Consider the following 19,847-nt stretch of genomic DNA (forward strand, 5'->3'; position numbering starts at 1 on the left):
CATGTTTAAATAACACTCCCGAATACGCACTTGAAACCACACGTCGAATAAATAAATTAACATTCACCAAACGTACAAACACAACAATTAATGTTAAAAAACAACATGGTCCCGAAGTGAAAAGTACTCTGGTCATTTTTTACAGTTTAAAAAAAATAAGGGTTTCGAACTCTCCTGCGCCACCTTACATACAACTTTTTAGGCGAGTACCGACTTCGAAGCGGCTACGTTTAAAGCCCCACCAATCACCGCTGCAAGACCACCCAACCATGCAAACCAGTAACTGTAGCCAAATGATAAAACGATAAAGTAGCCTAAAGCCCCTGAGACTCCGCCCGCTGCACTCAAACCACCGGCAATGAACCCTGTGAATGCCGCGGCTCCAAGGAACGCGAATATACCTGAAAAAGGGATACATGTAAATTGACATTCCTTGTACAAAATATAATGTTTTACTTCATATAATGGTTTACGTAGGATTACAACCGTTAAATTTTCCTTGTCATTACATACTCTTTCAAAAAACCCTAATTAATTTTTTTGTTAAATGTTTTAGCCTCGAAACCTTGCGACGAAACACAGGTTCGAAATTGTGTTAGTTAGAAATGCCAAAAAAATAGATATATTTTAACCTAAGACGTCGAAGAATATAAATTTTAAGTTGTAAAATGTAAATGTTACCTCACAAACAAACACATACCTCCAGTAATAACCAGAGCCCCCGATGTTCGCAAATGTCTTGCGTTGGACTTACATCCGATGAACGCAAGGATAACTCCCGGCAGCAGTAAAACTACGGCAACCACCATGAAAGCCAGAGTAACGATGTTGACGATCGACAATTGATCTAATAATCAAAACGTTTTTTGTTCCAGCAAACCGTTTAAAAGTTGTAAGCTATAAATGCATGTGTCAGTAATGGAAAACTGTTGTATTTTGAAAGAATTTCACCACTAGACTTACTAAGTTGCATGGTGTTATGGGTATAGAGCCGCAAGCTACATTTTTAAACTTAGACAAAACGGATATTTGGTATTTGTTCAATCTAGATATGAAATAAACGCTCACTTACTCATTACTACACAAGCTCCCAGTGTACAACCGTAAAAAAGTCCCACTACGTTAAGCAGCCATCCTGGTGTAAATGTTGAGACGATGACGCAGACAATTCCGATCGTAGACAAAACGGTTCCAGCAACCTTGAGTGACATTTTGTTGGCAGATAAAAATTCTCTAGTTTCACGCTATGTAAACCACTGAAAAAGTTATTTCAATTTCTGCGTTAAGCCTTTCAGCCGAATTCAATCCCGAAGCAATTTCACCATGACCTCGTCACGATATATTGTTGACTGAAAGCAGTAACTGGTAACACGAGGTCTGACACGCATGTGATGCAATTAAAATTATCTTTCGATACAACATTTGAATTAATTTATAACTTAAAATTGAAACTGTTAGTAACGTGACACTTAAAATAATTATTTTACACAAAACTAAATGGCTCCCCCATTCGTTTGAAAACAACTGTGCTTGTTTGATATTTTGATACACACGCTTTTCTGGAATTGATATCAGTTTCAAAACGTTAAGCCTGATTTTGACGCTTTATTATCGTCTACAACAGTAATTCCCAACCTTTATGTGGTTGTGTACCACTTGGAGGTAAAACAAATTCGTACCATCTAGTTGAGTGGTTGGGAAACACTGGTCTACAAGCATCCATGTAGCTGGCTAGCTGCTAAACAATGCTTCAATCTCGTCTAGTCCAAAAAATTATAACGCGACTTTCACCATTGTGATGTTTTCATATATACCCTTCCAACCACGTGACCAACAGAAACACAGGGTCACATGATGTTTGATGTTGCTTTTGTTCTTACGTTATGCTGGCAATGTTGTGACGTAATCACGATAACGGTTTGAGTTTGTTGCTGCGGATGTTGTTGCAATGGGTGATTAAAATGTCTCGCTATAATTTACGTCCTCAATATCAATTACGCGATGCTCGGTGGTGAAAATTTGGCGATGACGTTGAGGCACATGTTTTTTTTGTCCCTAATTAAAATATTTTTAGCGCCCTCTGTTGATCTTTAGTGAAATTACTCATTTGGTGGTTACGCAATTTGAAATCAATTTTATCCGCATGTAACAGACTGGGGGAGTTATGTTCATTGAAATTTCAAACCGCAATCTTAATGGAATTTTGCTTATGGCTCATACCGAACAACTGTTACATTTAACAATACGTTGCTTGTCGAACGAATCATAGGGTAATGTGCAACATGAGCAACAAACCTGTAAATTGTCGTTTTTAATATAAACCAGACCACATACAAATAACCGTGCAACCAGAACGTGAACTTTAATTGGGCTTGCGTTAACACAGCATGCCTTTTGCGTAAGCATGTCTAAATACTGAAATTTGTGTTTGTCATAAATGGCATTCTGAACGGCTGTGCGTCAATAGGAAGTTGGTTTATTTATGTTCCCACTACAGCACTCAACTATTTATCACCGATATTTCGCGTTGCCACAACATTCACAGGCATTTCAACTGCACGTCACGCAGACGTTGCCCCACATCCCAAACTTTTAATGCGTATACTTCCTATATCGTAAAACGGAGGCCTTAGATTTGCGTCAAACTTTAGCGACAGCAGAAGTGAAACATTTTAAAATGTGAAAGACAAACGTTGTAGGAAATGGAGAAAAAATATTTTGCGCATTCAAAAGTATTTTCGTTGGTTATTTTCCTTGAAGCGCCTAATAGTTTTTACATGACGCACAATATATGTGTAGATGACCACGCCTTGTTGATTATTTAGGGACAATAACGGAAAATACCGAATAAAACAGTGCGTCACGCAAAATTCAAAACACGCAAAACTTCGCGTGACTGTGACTGTGACTGTGACTGTGACTGCTGTGTTGGAAGTTTCTTTTAACTGGTTTCGATCTTCCTTAAACCCTTCTGAAAAGAACTCACCAAGTTTTTTACCAGTAAATTTCCACTGCTACAAACTTTTACGTACTTATTTGAGCATGTTTATCGTCACTGTTTAAATCCACCCAATGCAGTTGTTTGTTACACTGTGGTTTAGTATATTCTTGAAACATTTAAACATACATAACGATAACCCTCATAAAATCATTATTTTCTCCATTGTGTCCGATATTGTGGCAGGTTTTCGCCAAACAATCTTTTTACACTTCACTTGTGGTCGTTAGTAAAGATCGCTGGTGAACCAAATGACCTAATTTGTGACTTTTGCGAATCCAATTACGTGTTGCGCATTTCCATACATACCACGAAAACACGGAGATAAACGTGATCAAATCTGAAACCTCGGTCATTTTTTGTAACTCTGCCAACTCAAAGCGTATCTCCTCCAAACAACTTCGGAAACTATGTTAAACAACTTGCCTGCCACTTTATGTGCCGTAAACATTGCGGAAGCTGCAGAGGTATGCAGGCATCTCTGTAACGTCACGTTAAAATATTGCAGAGCGGAAATAAACAATATTTCCGCTTATGCTGTTCAACTGTTGAGCGTTGCAGTCAAAACAGTTCAATTCAGCCTATTTAAGCTTAATGGATGGTATAGGCTAAAAGCCCACTGTTCGCCCATCCTAAACCCTGCAGAAATGCCATTTGTCATAAGTTGCTATATTTGTCAAAACTCGTGATTTAAAGGCCATTAGAAATTCCCTCAGTAAACGAGCCCATTTACAATATCACCAGCAGTGAAACGCACGACCAACGAAACAATACCCTTAACTAGAACCCCAAATATTGACTAATTGTAAATTACTGCCTTACAATTATCACATTCAAATTTCCATTTCATTGCTTTTGTTGTTCACCGCATGTATAAAGTAACCACCTCAAAATTACAGTAGTGTTTTTTTATTCAGTCATATGTACTATGAATATGCTGTGTATGTTAGGCCATATTATGAATTATATACATCAAGTCAGGGCAAAGTACAGTAAATCAATTATGTATAAAAGCAACATGCATATAATGGCTTCAAAATCGTCACACTTCCTTTTTGGATGCATGGACGTTTAGGGCCCCTCCAATAGTTCCGAAAAGGCCTCCGACCCAAGCGCTCCAGTATCCGTACCCGTACAGCTGTATTGTGGGTCCGAGTAGGGTTTGAGCAAGTGGTATTAGGTTGAGTAAAGTAGATGACAAACCAGTGTAAACTGCAACGGCCACCAGCGTAAGAATTGCTTAACAAATAACAGAATATCACGAAATGTCGTCCAAACAACTTTTTTTTGGTCAGAAGAGCATTAAATTATGGAGTATTATGCCTGGAAGCATCAGCAACAAACTATTAAAATTGGATGTTTTATAGCTGGCTGCTAGTATTTATGTGTTTAAAATTAAAACACTGTCAACATAGCATCCTTAAAATGCTTTCACTTCTTAACAAAAATCCAACCAAGACTTGTGTTCAAACTAAATTAAAAGTAGTCGCTTTATTTTAGTAACAAACCGCCGGTGATAATGAGACCTCCAGAGATGTGCAGATGTTTTCTGTTTTTCTTTATTCCAGTGAAGGCAAGGATTATTCCCGGAAGAACCAGTGCCACGGCGAGTAACATTAAAGCAAGGGAGATTATATTGACGAGCGGAAAAAAAGCTGAAAGGTATACGTAATAGTGTGTCACTTTACTTTCCCCTGCAAAGCTTTACCTAAATACAACCGAAAAGGGTAGAAATTAATTTCATACCTTTATGCAATCCGGTATATCGGATATTATTTTCTTGTTGGCAGCTTAAACAAAAACCTACTTTTTTTTTTGCACATATATTGCATTGGTGTTTTGCTTTTAGCGCTATCGGTTACCAAGCAGATCCGTTTGGCCATAGTGCGCTCCACCGTGGTTCGTCTCTGTTGTTTAGTACTCAGTATAGGGTACCCAACAGATCGACGTTGACCGGACAGGTACCACAAAGTGGAATCTAGTGTGCCTGCTAGTGTAAAAGCTAGCACAGTGCCACTGCAACAGCTGCCCTGATGAGACCTCACAGGTCGAAACAGTGCGTGTACACACCCTGTCTGCAGCTTACCAATATAACCGAGTATTTTATTCAAATTTTAAATTCGACAAGGGCTGATAAAAATAATATGAAACATAACTTTTTTCGTTGTACTTACAAGCTGGGTAGACAAAGCATTTACTCTGTGCGTTGCAGGTGTAAAAGAGACCATCATTGTTGCCAAAGTAACGGAACCAGCTTGGACTGAACGTAGATAGAAGTATGAGCAGAACTGAGAGGAGAGACAAAGCTGTTCCGGCAACAGTTATGCGCTCCACGTTGGCAAACATATTGCAAGTATTTGATCTTCAATTCCCCTGTCTATAGCTTAGTACGAACACACAGTGCAGACAGTTGGGCAAAATGCACATAAATTTGTTGTTAAAAATATTTAACAACAATAACGCAGCCACGCCTATTTCCTGAGCAAAACCCCGTCTTTGTTTCCGTTCTGTTTGCAATTGCGCGAAATCGCGTTTTTTCACGCCAGAAAATGCCACTAAAACATAACAAATGCTTGTGTGCAGTCTGCAACCTTGCTGTTAATGCTCCCTGTTATTAAAACCTTCTTAGCTACTTCAGTCTCTTGAGTAGGGACGAACTATTCATTACACTTCCGCAAAAAATGTTTTTATAGTTGTTACACATTGTCAGACTAGACTAAAATTATAGTGAGCTGCAGACAGGGCCACTATTTCGACCTAATAGGTCTCATCATTGCAGCCAAGGTGCGACTTACATTGATCTAGTCAACTGAATAGCCGGCAAGTCACACCATACTTTCACTGATGAGACCTATTAGGTCGAAACAGTGGCCCTGTATGCAGCTCACTATATTTTTATTCTATAGTCCGACAATGTGTAACAACTATAAAAACATTTTTTGGTCTATTGCTTATATGCACTGAAGTTAATTGCGAAATTATGATTCTACTGCATGACCGCGAAATAAAAGAAAACACTGTATGTAGCGAGTTATGTACAAGTGTGCAAAACCAATGCCCCTACATGTATATATTTACACACTTAAGCTTCGTAGAAAACGTGTTAAACATTTGTAGATCCTGGCTCTTCAGCTTTTGGAGATTCCGCATCCGTTTTGGGTGGTTCTTCTTCTGTTTTAGGTGGTGGTTGAGCAGTGTGACCTGCTGCATCATGGTTGACCGACCCACCTATTATCCCCAGTGTGGCACCAATCCACGTCAGCCAGTAGTTGTATCCGTGAAGGAATCCGGTGCCGACCAACGCGAAAAAGCCGGTGTAAATGGCAAGTCCAATAATTGCTGACACGCCTGAGAATAAAATAAAAACCCGACTCGGTCATAAATTCGGCGGAAAATAATGGTTGTCTTAACGTGAATTACTGTCACTACCTAGACACATATAGGAATAACCGTTTTCAAAAATAAGTAAGCTGTCGCCTGACGCATTTCTATTAGCGAAAATATTAACCTTAACATTTTTAATAGGGTCTTTTTTAGCACATACGATGTACGAAAAAAAGGCAAATCTTAAGTGTGAATTCACTGATCGAACAAGGCAACCTTTTTCATGTACGTGAGTATCGTTAAATAAAGTCCAGTCCTCTTTTTTGTAGCTTATTCAAAAACAACGAACTTTGTTGTACCTCGAAAAGCATGCAGTTTATATTTTGTGGCAATTTTCGATAAGTTTAAGGAATTATGCAAAAAATACTGAAAATCATTTTTGCCACGCCAAATATGAATGTTTCCACCAAACTCGGTAACATTATTTCACCAGCTATGCAGAGATCTAACCTCCTCCAATGAACAAACCCCCTGACGTTTTAAGATGTTTCGGGTTTCCTCTGCATCCCATGAATGCAAGCACTACCCCAGGGATCATCAGAACCAAAGCAACCAGCATGAACACAAGCGGGATGATGGTAACGAAGCTCCTAACTGAAGGTAAAGGCATAACTCACCGTAACTTTGGATACAGGTATGATTTCTGATTATTCACATATAAAGTTAATGAATAATTCATGTTTAATCAAAATAATACACGAACAACTATTATTTGTACGCCGAAACAAAACTGTTGTTTAGAAAATGAATAAAAAAATACACGCAAGTCGTAAAATGCCTGGGCTGCGATGTCGATACGATAGCTGTGATCGCCAAGTAAGGACCTGCGCAGTGTGGCGATCTTGCCAATCATGCGATTGCATGAAACATTACTGCGTTGTAAGTGCTTTACAACTTTACATAAGAAACCTAAAGCCAAGATGCTGGACATGTCAAAAAAATGAAATTTTAGTATGAAATTCTGTTCAATCAGCACACTTAAAACACAGTAAATTACTGTGTGTGTACCGGTTGCAAACCAACATACTTTTGTTAGTTGGAACAGTCCACAATTGTACAGCAACATTTTGCAACAGGTTCACCTACATAGCTGTTGAATAAGTTAATTGTCCAGAAAGTATGTGTCATTGCGACTTACGATAAACGATGCACGATCGGTTGGGTGGGCACTGGTAAAAAAGTCCGTATCCAGACCGTGGCCAACCAGGGGTGAACGTTGTCACCAGTAAAACCACAATTGATATGCATGAAATTACCGTCCCAGCAATATGATGCTCTTCCATTTCGACTGATTGATGGAAAGTTCCTTTTTATTTACCTAGTCGTAAAAACTAGTTTTGCAGAAAAAGGTTATTCAAGACTTCGTACCTTATTTTCAAGTACTGCAATTGTAATAATTACATCCTCAAACAAATTTTATCAATCGGTTTTAAAATCACTGACCACACCATAACCATTGCCTGCTACTACATAGCTTAGTATCAAATAAGCGATGAGAACAACACATTTAAATTTTTAACCATGGTCCTATCATGACAATGTAGTTGATGCGTTTATTTTAGATTTTTTGTTAAGTCATGACACGATCTTGTATTATGTTTGCTGTTTATTTAGTCGCGTTTCTGCGAGTCTTCAACACACGATGTTGTAAATTTTGTGTGATAATTAGGTCGTGGTTTAGTTGTATTAAAGTTATTCGTCTCGTATGAATCTTTTTGCACTAGTTTCTTGTCAACCATTTCTTCGCTTTAACAGCACGTAATTGAAAAGAAAAGACATTGCCCAATGAAGGTGTTTATTTTTAAACATCTCAACACTTTGAATATGTTGAACATAACATGCATATATCGAAGCAGTATCGGTAGAACAAATTTTCAAACAAGTACAACATTCTTCACTTTTGCTGACATCCACCAAAAAGAACTAACGATGTAGTTCAGAACGATATCACGTTGGCTATAACGTTAGGAAGTCGTATTAATGATCACCGCAAGCCATATTCATTGACTGCATGCGAAAACGAAAAAAATTAGCAAAGCGATGACGTTTAGTGTTGTTATACATTGTCAGAGTAGACTAAAATTATAGTGAGCTGCAGACAGGGCCACTATTTCGACCTAATAGGTCTCATCATTGCAGCCATGGTGCGACTTACATTGATCTAGTCAACTGAATAGCCGGCAAGTCACACCATACTTTCACTGATGAGACCTATTAGGTCGAAATAGTGGCCCTGTCTGCAGCTCACTATATTTTTATTCTATAGTCTGACAATGTGTAACAACTATAAAAACATTTTTTGGTCTATTGCTTATATGCACTGAAGTTAATTGCGAAATTATGATTCTACTGCATGACCGCGAAATAAAAGAAAACACTGTATGTAGCGAGTTATGTACAAGTGTGCAAAACCAATGCCCCTACATGTATATATTTACACACTTAAGCTTCGTAGAAAACGTTTTAAACATTTGTAGATCCTGGCTCTTCAGCTTTTGGAGATTCCGCATCCGTTTTGGGTGGTTCTTCTTCTGTTTTAGGTGGTGGTTGAGCGGTGTGACCTGCTGCACTGATGTTGACCGACCCACCTATTATTCCCAGTATGGCACCAATCCACGCTAGCCAGTAGCTGTATCCGTCAAGAAATAGATAGACAAAATACCCGAACGTGATGAAGCCCGAGAAAATAGCAGCTGCAATAAAGGCTGACACACCTAAGAATAAAATAAAAACCCGACTCAGTTATAAGTTCGGCAAAAAATAATGGCTCTTAACGTAAATTACTGTCACTACCTAGACACATATAGCAATAACCGTTTTCAAAAATAAGTAAACTGTCGCCGGATGCATTTCTATTGGCGAAAATATTAACCTTGACGTTGTTTAAAGAAGGTCTTTTTGAGCACATACGATGTACGAAAAAAAGGCAAATCTTAAGTGTGAATTCACTGATCAAACAGGGCAACCTTTTTCATGTACGTGAGTATCGTTAAATAAAGTGCAGTCCGCTTTTTTGTAGCTTATTCTAAAGCAACAAACTTTGTTGTACCTCGAAAAGCATGCAGTTTATATTTTGTGGCTATTTTCGATAAGTTTAAGGAATTATACAAAAAAATGAAATACATCTTCGCCACGCCAAATATGAATGTTTCCACCAAACTCGGTAACATTATTTCACCAGCTATGCAGAGAGCTAACCTCCTCCAATGAACAAACCCCCTGACGTTCTGAGATGTTTCGGGTTTCCTCTGCATCCCATGAATGCAAGCACTATCCCAGGAATCATCAGAACCAAAGCAACACACATGAACACAAGCGGTATAATGAAAATGAAGCTCCCATCTGGATCTAAAGGCATAAAATTAACTCACCGTTACTTCGAGTACAGGTAAGATTTTTGATTATTCAAAGTTTTTGAATAGTTTACGTTTAATCGAAATAGTACACGAACAATTATTGTTTGTAGGCCAAAACAAAATGTTTGTTTAGAAAATGCACAAAAAAGTCAACAATTGTACAACAACATTTTGCACACCTAATTAGCTGTGAACAAGTTGTCCAGAAAGTATGTGTTTTTAAATTGATTAAATTGTATCGATCGGTTGCTGTTCTGTAAAAATCACTGCGACTTACTAAAAACGGTGCACGGTTTGTTGGGTTGGCACTGGTAAAAAAGTCCGAATCGGGACCGTAACCAACCAGGGGTGAATGTGGAAACCAGTAAAAACACAATTGATATGCATGAAATTACCGTCCCAGCAACATGGTGCTTTTCCATTTCGACTGATTGATGGAAAGTTCTTTTTTATTTACCTTATCGTAAAAAAAATTTTCTGCATAAAAAGCAATTATAGATTTTACGCTTTATTTTAAAGTACTGTACATCCTCAACACAATTCAAACGGGCTTAAAACTCACTGACCACACCAATGCCTGCTACTACATAGCTTAGTATCAAATGAGCGATGAGAATGACACAATCAAATTTTTCACCAATGTCCTATCATATATGTCATTTGTATTGACATTGTGGTTGATGCGTTTATTTTAGATTAAAGTCATGACACGATCTTGTATTGCGTGTGCTGTGTATTTGGCAACCATCAGTATGCTGCAATTATTTAGTGCCCATACATCAATATTTCTTCATGTATTTTCTTTCGTTCCTTAGTTCAGACTTTGGTTTTGGGCTATTTGTGCAGGAAATAAGCGCTTCAAAAAATCATAAAGTAGAATAAAATAGCCTTTGTGTATGTGAGTTTAAGTTGGTTTGATATAAGTATTTAAGATTTTCACTCGGCCTGAAATTTTCTGTGTCGCCTGCAGACAGTCTTGGGTTATTTATATAATATGCGCAACCTAACAAAGGTGCTTGTCACTACGACAACATAACAAATGCAATGCATTCTGTGGGCGGTTCCTGTCTTTCTGACCACTCCCCCAAAACTCCCCTTATTTGGTTTCAGCAATCAATCACTCATAAACGATACTATAAAGTTCGCAAATAAACTTCGTGACTTAACAAACAACCGTAGAGCAATGACAAACGTTTCTGCGACCGACGTCATAATGCAAGGGCGGACGCTTCACGTATAATAGGATTTGTTTTTGTATTACGTCATAATGAAATGTTGTCACATGATGTGTGTTGCAACAAAGAGATAGATCACATGAATTTAATTCAATTATCTCAAATAAGAACTTGAACGCATGAGAACAAAAACACACAAATCATAATGATATTGGGCACAGCTAAAAACACCTTCAAAACCATAACGGGAGGCGCTTATGTTTAAGGTGATATCACCATTTGCAGTAAGTCGCACTGCAAGTGCACAAAACACACAGTTGTATGCGAGGCAATAACACTTTTAAACTATAGGTAGAAGAACAAACAATGTAAGAAATGTAAGCGGATATTAATCAGAATTGCTCTTCTGGCACTTAGTTTCTAACGTGTTTATTGGAAACCAACGTTTCGTCTGCCATCCGGCGAGACTTCTTCAGGGTTAAAAAATAGCAGTAAGCGGATATGACCATATGGACTATATTGAGTGTGTAATATGGAATGGCAATATATAAGTGAACGAAATCAATTTTTTTGACAAATAATCCTTGAAGGTTATTTTCTAAAACTATTTGTTATTTTTGTGTTTCAAGTGATATAGAACAATATTACTTAGATAGGATTATTGTTTTGTTTTTGGATTATTATAGACTTTATAGACTAAACAAACAAACACTGGTAAAAACTATCAAGCAACAAAGTTAGTGAAATTTTGCAAACAGTGAATATTTTACAGTTCTATGACAATTGCACAAAGTTATGAAATACTTTACAAACAATAAAAAAATTGCAAGAACGCTGTTATTTTTTGGAAAATTATACTGCATTTCCATATGAAGACACAAACAAAACTGCATTTGAAAAGTGAACATAGAAGTATTCAGTGCATGACAACTCACTTACTATTTGTGCTATCAAAATTATAACAAGTTTTTTGTTCGTTTTATTGTACATTATTTGTCTTTTTCGTTGGACACTTGGGTCAATGACTTCTGACCACCAGGCTTAAATGGCTGTAAAACAAAGGTAGTTGTTAAACTGAATATAACATTGTCAAATTTTTTATTGTCCAAGGCATGTTATAATATGATTAGTACACCAAAATGTAATGTAACTTGGGTACAATTTTAATGAAACTTCCATTGCCGGTCTAATTTCTAAAAACTAGCTTTGTGAACATTAAAATAAGTACGCTTAAAGAAAAAATTGATAAAAAACATTTTACATACCCTGGTAGCTACCAAATGTTGATGACCTACACATGCTCAATCCGGCTGTGACAAAAGTAACAATGATACCAACACAACATAATCCGAAACTGTAGCCAATGGATTTTTCAACTTGAATTTTTGAATAAAAAACAATGAACAAAGCTGTTCCAATGGAAGAAAACAGTGCTGCAAATATGTTAAGAATAATGGCCAATTTGTGTAAATGTTTGACATTTTGACGACCACTGTACAAAAATAAATTTGTACAAAACAAGTGCTGTACTTAAAATAAGTGAATTCACTCAAGTGAAAATTTTATTTGTTATGGGTGAATAAAAGAACTTGAATGCAAGCTGCTGTCAGATGGCCACTGTTTTGAATTATAGGTGCAGCTCAATGTGACTCTTTTAGATGATCTAATTCTGACCAGTAAAATTCTCGGCAAGTTAATTTGGTAAATCTTTTATACAAACCTGCCAAGATTAGTACAATTGCAGACCTCTTGACTGTGGAAGCATTTTTCCGAGCTACTCCAAACACATACATACAAGTTGCTATGATAACCATTGCAGCGGATATTGCTTGACATGAAAGTGTGGCTTTTAAATAAGAAGAGCTTTCTGAATAAAAACAGTCAAGTAAAATCTTGTATTAAAGATTAATGATACTTAATACCTATATGTGTGGTGCAAAATCCAAGAGCACATTCCTGGTACAGACCAGCGTGAAAATCAAGATAGCCCAAGTAATACCAGCATGGTGAAAACAGTGCAGTCACAGTTAGCCCCAAGGATAAAAAAACCCCAATTGTAATTAACAACCAACTAACATCCATTGTTCAGTTGACTTACAAAATTCTGTAGACAAAACGTATTATACAAAGTGCAGTTGCTTCGAAAGAACACAAACAACTTTCACACTGAATTTACTTGGAAGGAAGTGATGAGGCACGCTTTAACCGAAAACTAAAACGCATCGTGCCAATTTCCGCACGTGATTTCATGCCAAAGGCACATGATTTCCTGGAGGACTTACAACAGTTTTTTACAGAGTTATAATTAGATTTAAGATCCAAAAAATCGTCACACCAGGAACGGGAAAGATTTAGCATACGTTGGAAACAACAGGTTAAATTTAAATACCGCATATCCGTATTTCTGTTAAAACAGTTTCGCCCGCGGGGAATGCCCGTCCTCTGGTCATAAAGAAACTCGGTGATGCATTGGGGTCAATTTTAGGGTTGAATGAGCAGGGAGTCGCGTGCTGTTGCCGGGTCGATTTTCAGCGTGTTTGGTGTAGCTTTAGTGCATTTTTTGCCCTCCTTAGTCAGTCAGTCATTTGGTGCCTGGTGCTGTAAAAAAGTTAGTTGAAAAAGCATCAAAATGTTCATAGCCCAAAATTGAATCACAGAAGTAGATCTTAATTTGTAATTTTATGTTAGGCCCACCTCTTGTCTACGCATTCAGGTCAAAATTAGTTGCAGGATAGTTGCTTAAAGTGCCCCTGGTCGGACATTATTTTAGCTCATCCAATTTGCAGCTTATATTGGTCCCAACCCTTTTCTACGCGTTGGCAAAAAAATTGTCACAGGAAAGTTGCTTTGGTTGCCCCCTGGGACTGTTTTTGCTATCCTATAGGACAAAAGATCCTCCTGGAGGCTCCTCAGATCCTTGCTGTGTTTTGGCGGATGCAGCTGCAATCAATTTTTTTTCTCTTTAATTAGTTCCAGTAGATCTTTATGGGTCACCGATCACAGGAATAGTTGTTGGTAAAAATGCAAATCACTCAGTATGGGTATTAATGCTGTAGGCCTTTATAATATATAATATCACCGTCTGCAGTAGAATCGCAGCAAGTCGCATTGAGGATGCACAAAACACACAGTTGTGTACGAGGAAATTACACTATAAACTATACATAGATAAACACACAATGTAAAAAATGTAAGCGGATATGCGCATATGTACTATGGAGTGTGTAATATGGAATGGCAATTTATAAGTGCACGAAATATTTGTTTTTAGTTAGATATGATTTTTCGTTTTTGGAAACAGCATTATACCCTAAACAAACAAACACTGGTAAAAACCATCAAACAACAAAATTAGTGAAGCTTTGCAAACAGTGAATATTTTACAGTTCTATGACAATTGCACAAAGTTATGAAATACTTCACAAACAATAAAAAAATTGCAAGAACGCTGTTATTTTTTCTGAAAATTAAGCTGCATTTCCATATGTACACACAAACTAAACTGCATTTGAAAAGCGAACATAGAAGTATTCAATACATTACAACTCACTTAATATTTGTGCTATTAAAATGATAACATTTTACAAGAATTATAACAAGGTTTTTGTTCGTTTTGTAGTACATCATTTGTTTTTTTTCATTGAACAGTTGGAAACTTGGGTCAATCACTTCTAGCCACCAGGCTTAAATGGCTGTGAAACAAAGGCTTTTATTAAACTGAATATAACATTGTCAATTTTTTCTTGACCAAGGAATGTTATAATGTGATTAGTACACCAAAATGTAATGCAACTTGGGTACAATTCTAATAAAACTTCCATTGCCGGTGTAATTTCTAAAAACAAGCTTTGTGAACATTAACCTTAATTGGCTTCAATAAAAAAATTGATAAAAAAACATCTGACATACCCTGGTAGCCACCAAATGTTGATGACCATCGCCTACACATGCTCAATCCGGCTGTGACAAAAGTAACAATGATCCCACCACAACATAACCCAAAACTGTAGCCAATGGATTTTTCAACTTGAATTTTTGAATAAAAAACAATGAACCAAGCTGTTCCAGCGGAAGAAAACAGTGCTGCAAATATGTTAAGAATAATGCCCAATTTGTGTAAATGTTTGACATTTTGACGGCCATTGTACAAAAATTAATTTGTACAAAACAAGTGCTCTACTTAACATAAGTGAATTCACTCAAGTGAAAATTTTATTTGTTATGGGTGAATAAAAGAACTGTAATGCAAGCTGCAGCCAGATGGCCACTGTTTTGAATTACCAGTGCAGCTCAGTGTGACTCTTTTAGATCATCTAATTCTGACCAGCCAAATTCTCAGCAAGTTAATTTGGTAAATCTTTTATACAAACCTGCCGAGATTAATACATTTGCAGACCCCTTGACTGTGAAAGCATTTTTCCGAACTACTCCAAATACATACATACAAGTTGCTATGATAACCATTGCAGCAGATATTGCTTGACATGAAAGTGTGGCTTTTACATAAGGAGAGCTTCCTGAAAGAAAACAGTCAAGTAAAATCATGTATTAAAGTTTAATGATACTTTATACCTATATGTGTGGTACAAAGTCCAAGAGCACATTCCTGGTACAAGCCAGCGTGAAAATCAAGATAGTCCAAGTAATACCAGCATGGTGAAAACAGTGCAGTCTCGGTCAACCCCAAGGATAAAATAAAACCGCTTCCAATTAACAACGAAGCAACATCCATCGTCCAGTTGACTTACAAAATTCTGTAGACAAAACGTTTTATGCGAAGTGCAGTTGCTTTGAAAAAACACAAACAACTTTCACACTGAATTTACTTGGAAGGAAGTAGGGAGGCACGCTTCAACCCAAAACTAAAAACGCATGGTGCCAATTTCCGCACGTGATTTGATGTCAAAGGCACATGATTTCTTACAACGGTTTTTTACGGAATTATAATTAAATTCAAGGCCCGAAAAATCGTCACACCAACAGCGGGAAAGATTTACCACAGGTTAGAAACAACAGGTTCAATTTAAAAGGTGCGAGATTATTTTGATCTTTAACCCCACCTAATGTTATGTGTAAGAATAGTAAATTGATTTAAGATTGACACTATAGGGCGCTGTTTTGCAAATATATCTTGCGGTAACTTGGAGCTAAACTGGATTCGTTTGCGCCACCCAAGTTGTTACATTTTTAGTCCGACCTTTTTCATGTAATACGCAACAGTGCTTTATGCGCATACGGACCTGTTCGAGAATGACTATCTGAACCAGCTTTCTATTCTGCTCTTATCATATGGTTACAATGACAGCAGAATTTATGTCCTAATTTAACATATTTCAAAGCGTTTTTTCATTGATAATTGTTAATTAAGGCAGATATTCTAACCCCCTCACAGACGGGCAATCGGGATTTCCCCGTTGCATGCGTGGCTACTTTAACTTACGTTTTTATGTACTAAGAGCATATTGTCGTTTGCGGTATTTACTTGAAGACGGTGAATTTCGACACTTTAGGATGTGTGTAGCATTGCCGAAGCACGTGGTGAACGAAACAAGGGTTTCGTTTGAGTAAGTTCTTTCGCTTGTTTTTAAAATACCTCTGTGCAATGCCTTGCTATTTCAGCTGCCGTCCGTGAGGTTCGTTTGAGTATCTACCGTTGATTAATGTGCCGAAGCACACACTTTGAAAACCCTGTTACAGCACAATATATATATAATCAAAAGGCACTTGCCATATTCCGCTTAGCAACTTAGTGATGGCTCTTGTGTTTAAATTTGAACGTCCACAGGAAACGAAAACATTGTTCTAATTCCAATACATCACGTTATAATTCCTTATGTTTATTCAATAAAGAGAATTATCCACAAGATAAAATTTAAGTGTTTTGCATTGGCGTCACGCTGTTGCCGTAGCGTATAGTCCATAAAGAATCAAAATGCGGTTGGATAATTTGCGCGTGGTGCTTGTGACGTCGGTATTGGCTCCTATTTTCGATTGTTTCGTGACAATGCATGGGGCGGAAATGATATTTGTGATGTCATTTTGCCTCTTGTTGCGCGTACTTGTATTGTGATTTTTTTGTGTGGAAAATTTGTGCTGTTTGTCGTATTGTTTTCTATTACCTTGTGTCGTAGAGGGACAGAAATTTGAGCGTCATTTAAACGAAGTTATGGGAAGACTATATTTGAAGTTTAGCAGCCATGCTTTCAAATAAAAAACTATTGGCGCGACCAACGCATACTACTTCGTTCAGTCATTCTATGATGAAAACAGCTGTGTTTGCTTTGGGTTTTTTAATAAAAACACACTAATTTTGTTCTTGAAATTCGCAGAAAGGAAATCGTAATGGAAAGAAAACATGTCGTCAGTTTTTTGCTGGGCAGTCTCACAATCGTATGTGTTTTAATTTCCCTATTCTCCCCTGCTTGGTTGTTGAATGATTCGATCCAAACAGGTCTTGTTATTGTCTGTGAAGATGGGAATTGTACCAATATCAAAGGTATAATAATATTGGCAAGCTGCAGACAGGGTGTACACGCACTGTTTCGACCTGTGAGGTCTCATCAGTACAGCTCTTGCAGTGGCACTGTGCTAGCAGGCACACTAGATTCCACTTTGTGGTACCTGTCCGGTCAACGTACCCAACAGATCGACGTTGACCGGACAGGTACCACAAAGTGGAATCTAGTGTGCCTGCTAGTGTAAAAGCTAGCACAGTGCCACTGCAACAGCTGCACTGATGAGACCTCACAGGTCGAAACAGTGCGTGTACACACCCTGTCTGCAGCTTACCAATATAACCGAGTATTTTATTCAAATTTTAAATTCGACAAGGGCTGATAAAAATAATATGAAACATAACTTTTTTCGTTGTACTTACAAGCTGGGTAGACAAAGCATTTACTCTGTGCGTTGCAGGTGTAAAAGAGACCATCATTGTTGCCAAAGTAACGGAACCAGCTTGGACTGAACGTAGATAGAAGTATGAGCAGAACTGAGAGGAGAGACAAAGCTGTTCCGGCAACAGTTATGCGCTCCACGTTGGCAAACATATTGCAAGTATTTGATCTTCAATTCCCCTGTCTATAGCTTAGTACGAACACACAGTGCAGACAGTTGGGCAAAATGCACATAAATTTGTTGTTAAAAATATTTAACAACAATAACGCAGCCACGCCTATTTCCTGAGCAAAACCCCGTCTTTGTTTCCGTTCTGTTTGCAATTGCGCGAAATCGCGTTTTTTCACGCCAGAAAATGCCACTAAAACATAACAAATGCTTGTGTGCAGTCTGCAACCTTGCTGTTAATGCTCCCTGTTATTAAAACCTTCTTAGCTACTTCAGTCTCTTGAGTAGGGACGAACTATTCATTACACTTCCGCAAAAAATGTTTTTATAGTTGTTACACATTGTCAGACTAGACTAAAATTATAGTGAGCTGCAGACAGGGCCACTATTTCGACCTAATAGGTCTCATCATTGCAGCCAAGGTGCGACTTACATTGATCTAGTCAACTGAATAGCCGGCAAGTCACACCATACTTTCACTGATGAGACCTATTAGGTCGAAACAGTGGCCCTGTATGCAGCTCACTATATTTTTATTCTATAGTCCGACAATGTGTAACAACTATAAAAACATTTTTTGGTCTATTGCTTATATGCACTGAAGTTAATTGCGAAATTATGATTCTACTGCATGACCGCGAAATAAAAGAAAACACTGTATGTAGCGAGTTATGTACAAGTGTGCAAAACCAATGCCCCTACATGTATATATTTACACACTTAAGCTTCGTAGAAAACGTGTTAAACATTTGTAGATCCTGGCTCTTCAGCTTTTGGAGATTCCGCATCCGTTTTGGGTGGTTCTTCTTCTGTTTTAGGTGGTGGTTGAGCAGTGTGACCTGCTGCATCATGGTTGACCGACCCACCTATTATCCCCAGTGTGGCACCAATCCACGTCAGCCAGTAGTTGTATCCGTGAAGGAATCCGGTGCCGACCAACGCGAAAAAGCCGGTGTAAATGGCAAGTCCAATAATTGCTGACACGCCTGAGAATAAAATAAAAACCCGACTCGGTCATAAATTCGGCGGAAAATAATGGTTGTCTTAACGTGAATTACTGTCACTACCTAGACACATATAGGAATAACCGTTTTCAAAAATAAGTAAGCTGTCGCCTGACGCATTTCTATTAGCGAAAATATTAACCTTAACATTTTTAATAGGGTCTTTTTTAGCACATACGATGTACGAAAAAAAGGCAAATCTTAAGTGTGAATTCACTGATCGAACAAGGCAACCTTTTTCATGTACGTGAGTATCGTTAAATAAAGTCCAGTCCTCTTTTTTGTAGCTTATTCAAAAACAACGAACTTTGTTGTACCTCGAAAAGCATGCAGTTTATATTTTGTGGCAATTTTCGATAAGTTTAAGGAATTATGCAAAAAATACTGAAAATCATTTTTGCCACGCCAAATATGAATGTTTCCACCAAACTCGGTAACATTATTTCACCAGCTATGCAGAGATCTAACCTCCTCCAATGAACAAACCCCCTGACGTTTTAAGATGTTTCGGGTTTCCTCTGCATCCCATGAATGCAAGCACTACCCCAGGGATCATCAGAACCAAAGCAACCAGCATGAACACAAGCGGGATGATGGTAACGAAGCTCCTAACTGAAGGTAAAGGCATAACTCACCGTAACTTTGGATACAGGTATGATTTCTGATTATTCACATATAAAGTTAATGAATAATTCATGTTTAATCAAAATAATACACGAACAACTATTATTTGTACGCCGAAACAAAACTGTTGTTTAGAAAATGAATAAAAAAATACACGCAAGTCGTAAAATGCCTGGGCTGCGATGTCGATACGATAGCTGTGATCGCCAAGTAAGGACCTGCGCAGTGTGGCGATCTTGCC

General features: G+C 37.7%; 4 protein-coding genes across 4 annotated transcripts; 1 reads left to right on the top strand and 3 right to left on the bottom strand.

The window, feature by feature from the left end:
• Nucleotides 1-1,754, bottom strand: LOC145908824 (uncharacterized). The gene is made up of 3 exons (XM_082996148.1): nucleotides 1,073-1,754; nucleotides 701-847; nucleotides 1-401 (listed from the first exon to the last, which is right to left on the bottom strand). The coding sequence occupies exons 1-3, from the start codon at nucleotides 1,209-1,211 to the stop codon at nucleotides 199-201; spliced, it is 489 nt and encodes a 162-aa protein (XP_082852274.1). The 5' UTR covers nucleotides 1,212-1,754; the 3' UTR covers nucleotides 1-198.
• Nucleotides 1,755-9,588: 7,834 nt separating this feature from the next.
• LOC145908175 (uncharacterized) lies at nucleotides 9,589-18,356 on the top strand. The gene is made up of 3 exons (XM_082995384.1): nucleotides 9,589-9,770; nucleotides 17,243-17,409; nucleotides 17,829-18,356. Exons 1-3 carry the CDS (start codon nucleotides 9,589-9,591, stop codon nucleotides 17,888-17,890), a joined length of 411 nt encoding a protein of 136 aa, XP_082851510.1. The 3' UTR covers nucleotides 17,891-18,356.
• On the bottom strand, nucleotides 11,194-13,439 carry LOC145908173 (uncharacterized). The gene is made up of 5 exons (XM_082995383.1): nucleotides 13,303-13,439; nucleotides 12,836-13,017; nucleotides 12,634-12,780; nucleotides 12,179-12,346; nucleotides 11,194-11,962 (listed from the first exon to the last, which is right to left on the bottom strand). The coding sequence occupies exons 2-5, from the start codon at nucleotides 12,993-12,995 to the stop codon at nucleotides 11,955-11,957; spliced, it is 483 nt and encodes a 160-aa protein (XP_082851509.1). The 5' UTR covers nucleotides 12,996-13,017; nucleotides 13,303-13,439; the 3' UTR covers nucleotides 11,194-11,954.
• On the bottom strand, nucleotides 14,468-15,702 carry LOC145908172 (uncharacterized). Its single transcript, XM_082995382.1, has 4 exons — nucleotides 15,486-15,702; nucleotides 15,284-15,430; nucleotides 14,823-14,996; nucleotides 14,468-14,605 (listed from the first exon to the last, which is right to left on the bottom strand). The coding sequence occupies exons 1-4, from the start codon at nucleotides 15,643-15,645 to the stop codon at nucleotides 14,598-14,600; spliced, it is 489 nt and encodes a 162-aa protein (XP_082851508.1). The 5' UTR covers nucleotides 15,646-15,702; the 3' UTR covers nucleotides 14,468-14,597.
• Nucleotides 18,357-19,847: the final 1,491 nt, after the last annotated feature.

Source organism: Ascidia mentula, chromosome 7 (assembly GCF_947561715.1).
Source record: "Ascidia mentula chromosome 7, kaAscMent1.1, whole genome shotgun sequence".
In the NCBI taxonomy this organism is placed as follows: Eukaryota; Metazoa; Chordata; class Ascidiacea; order Phlebobranchia; family Ascidiidae; genus Ascidia; species Ascidia mentula.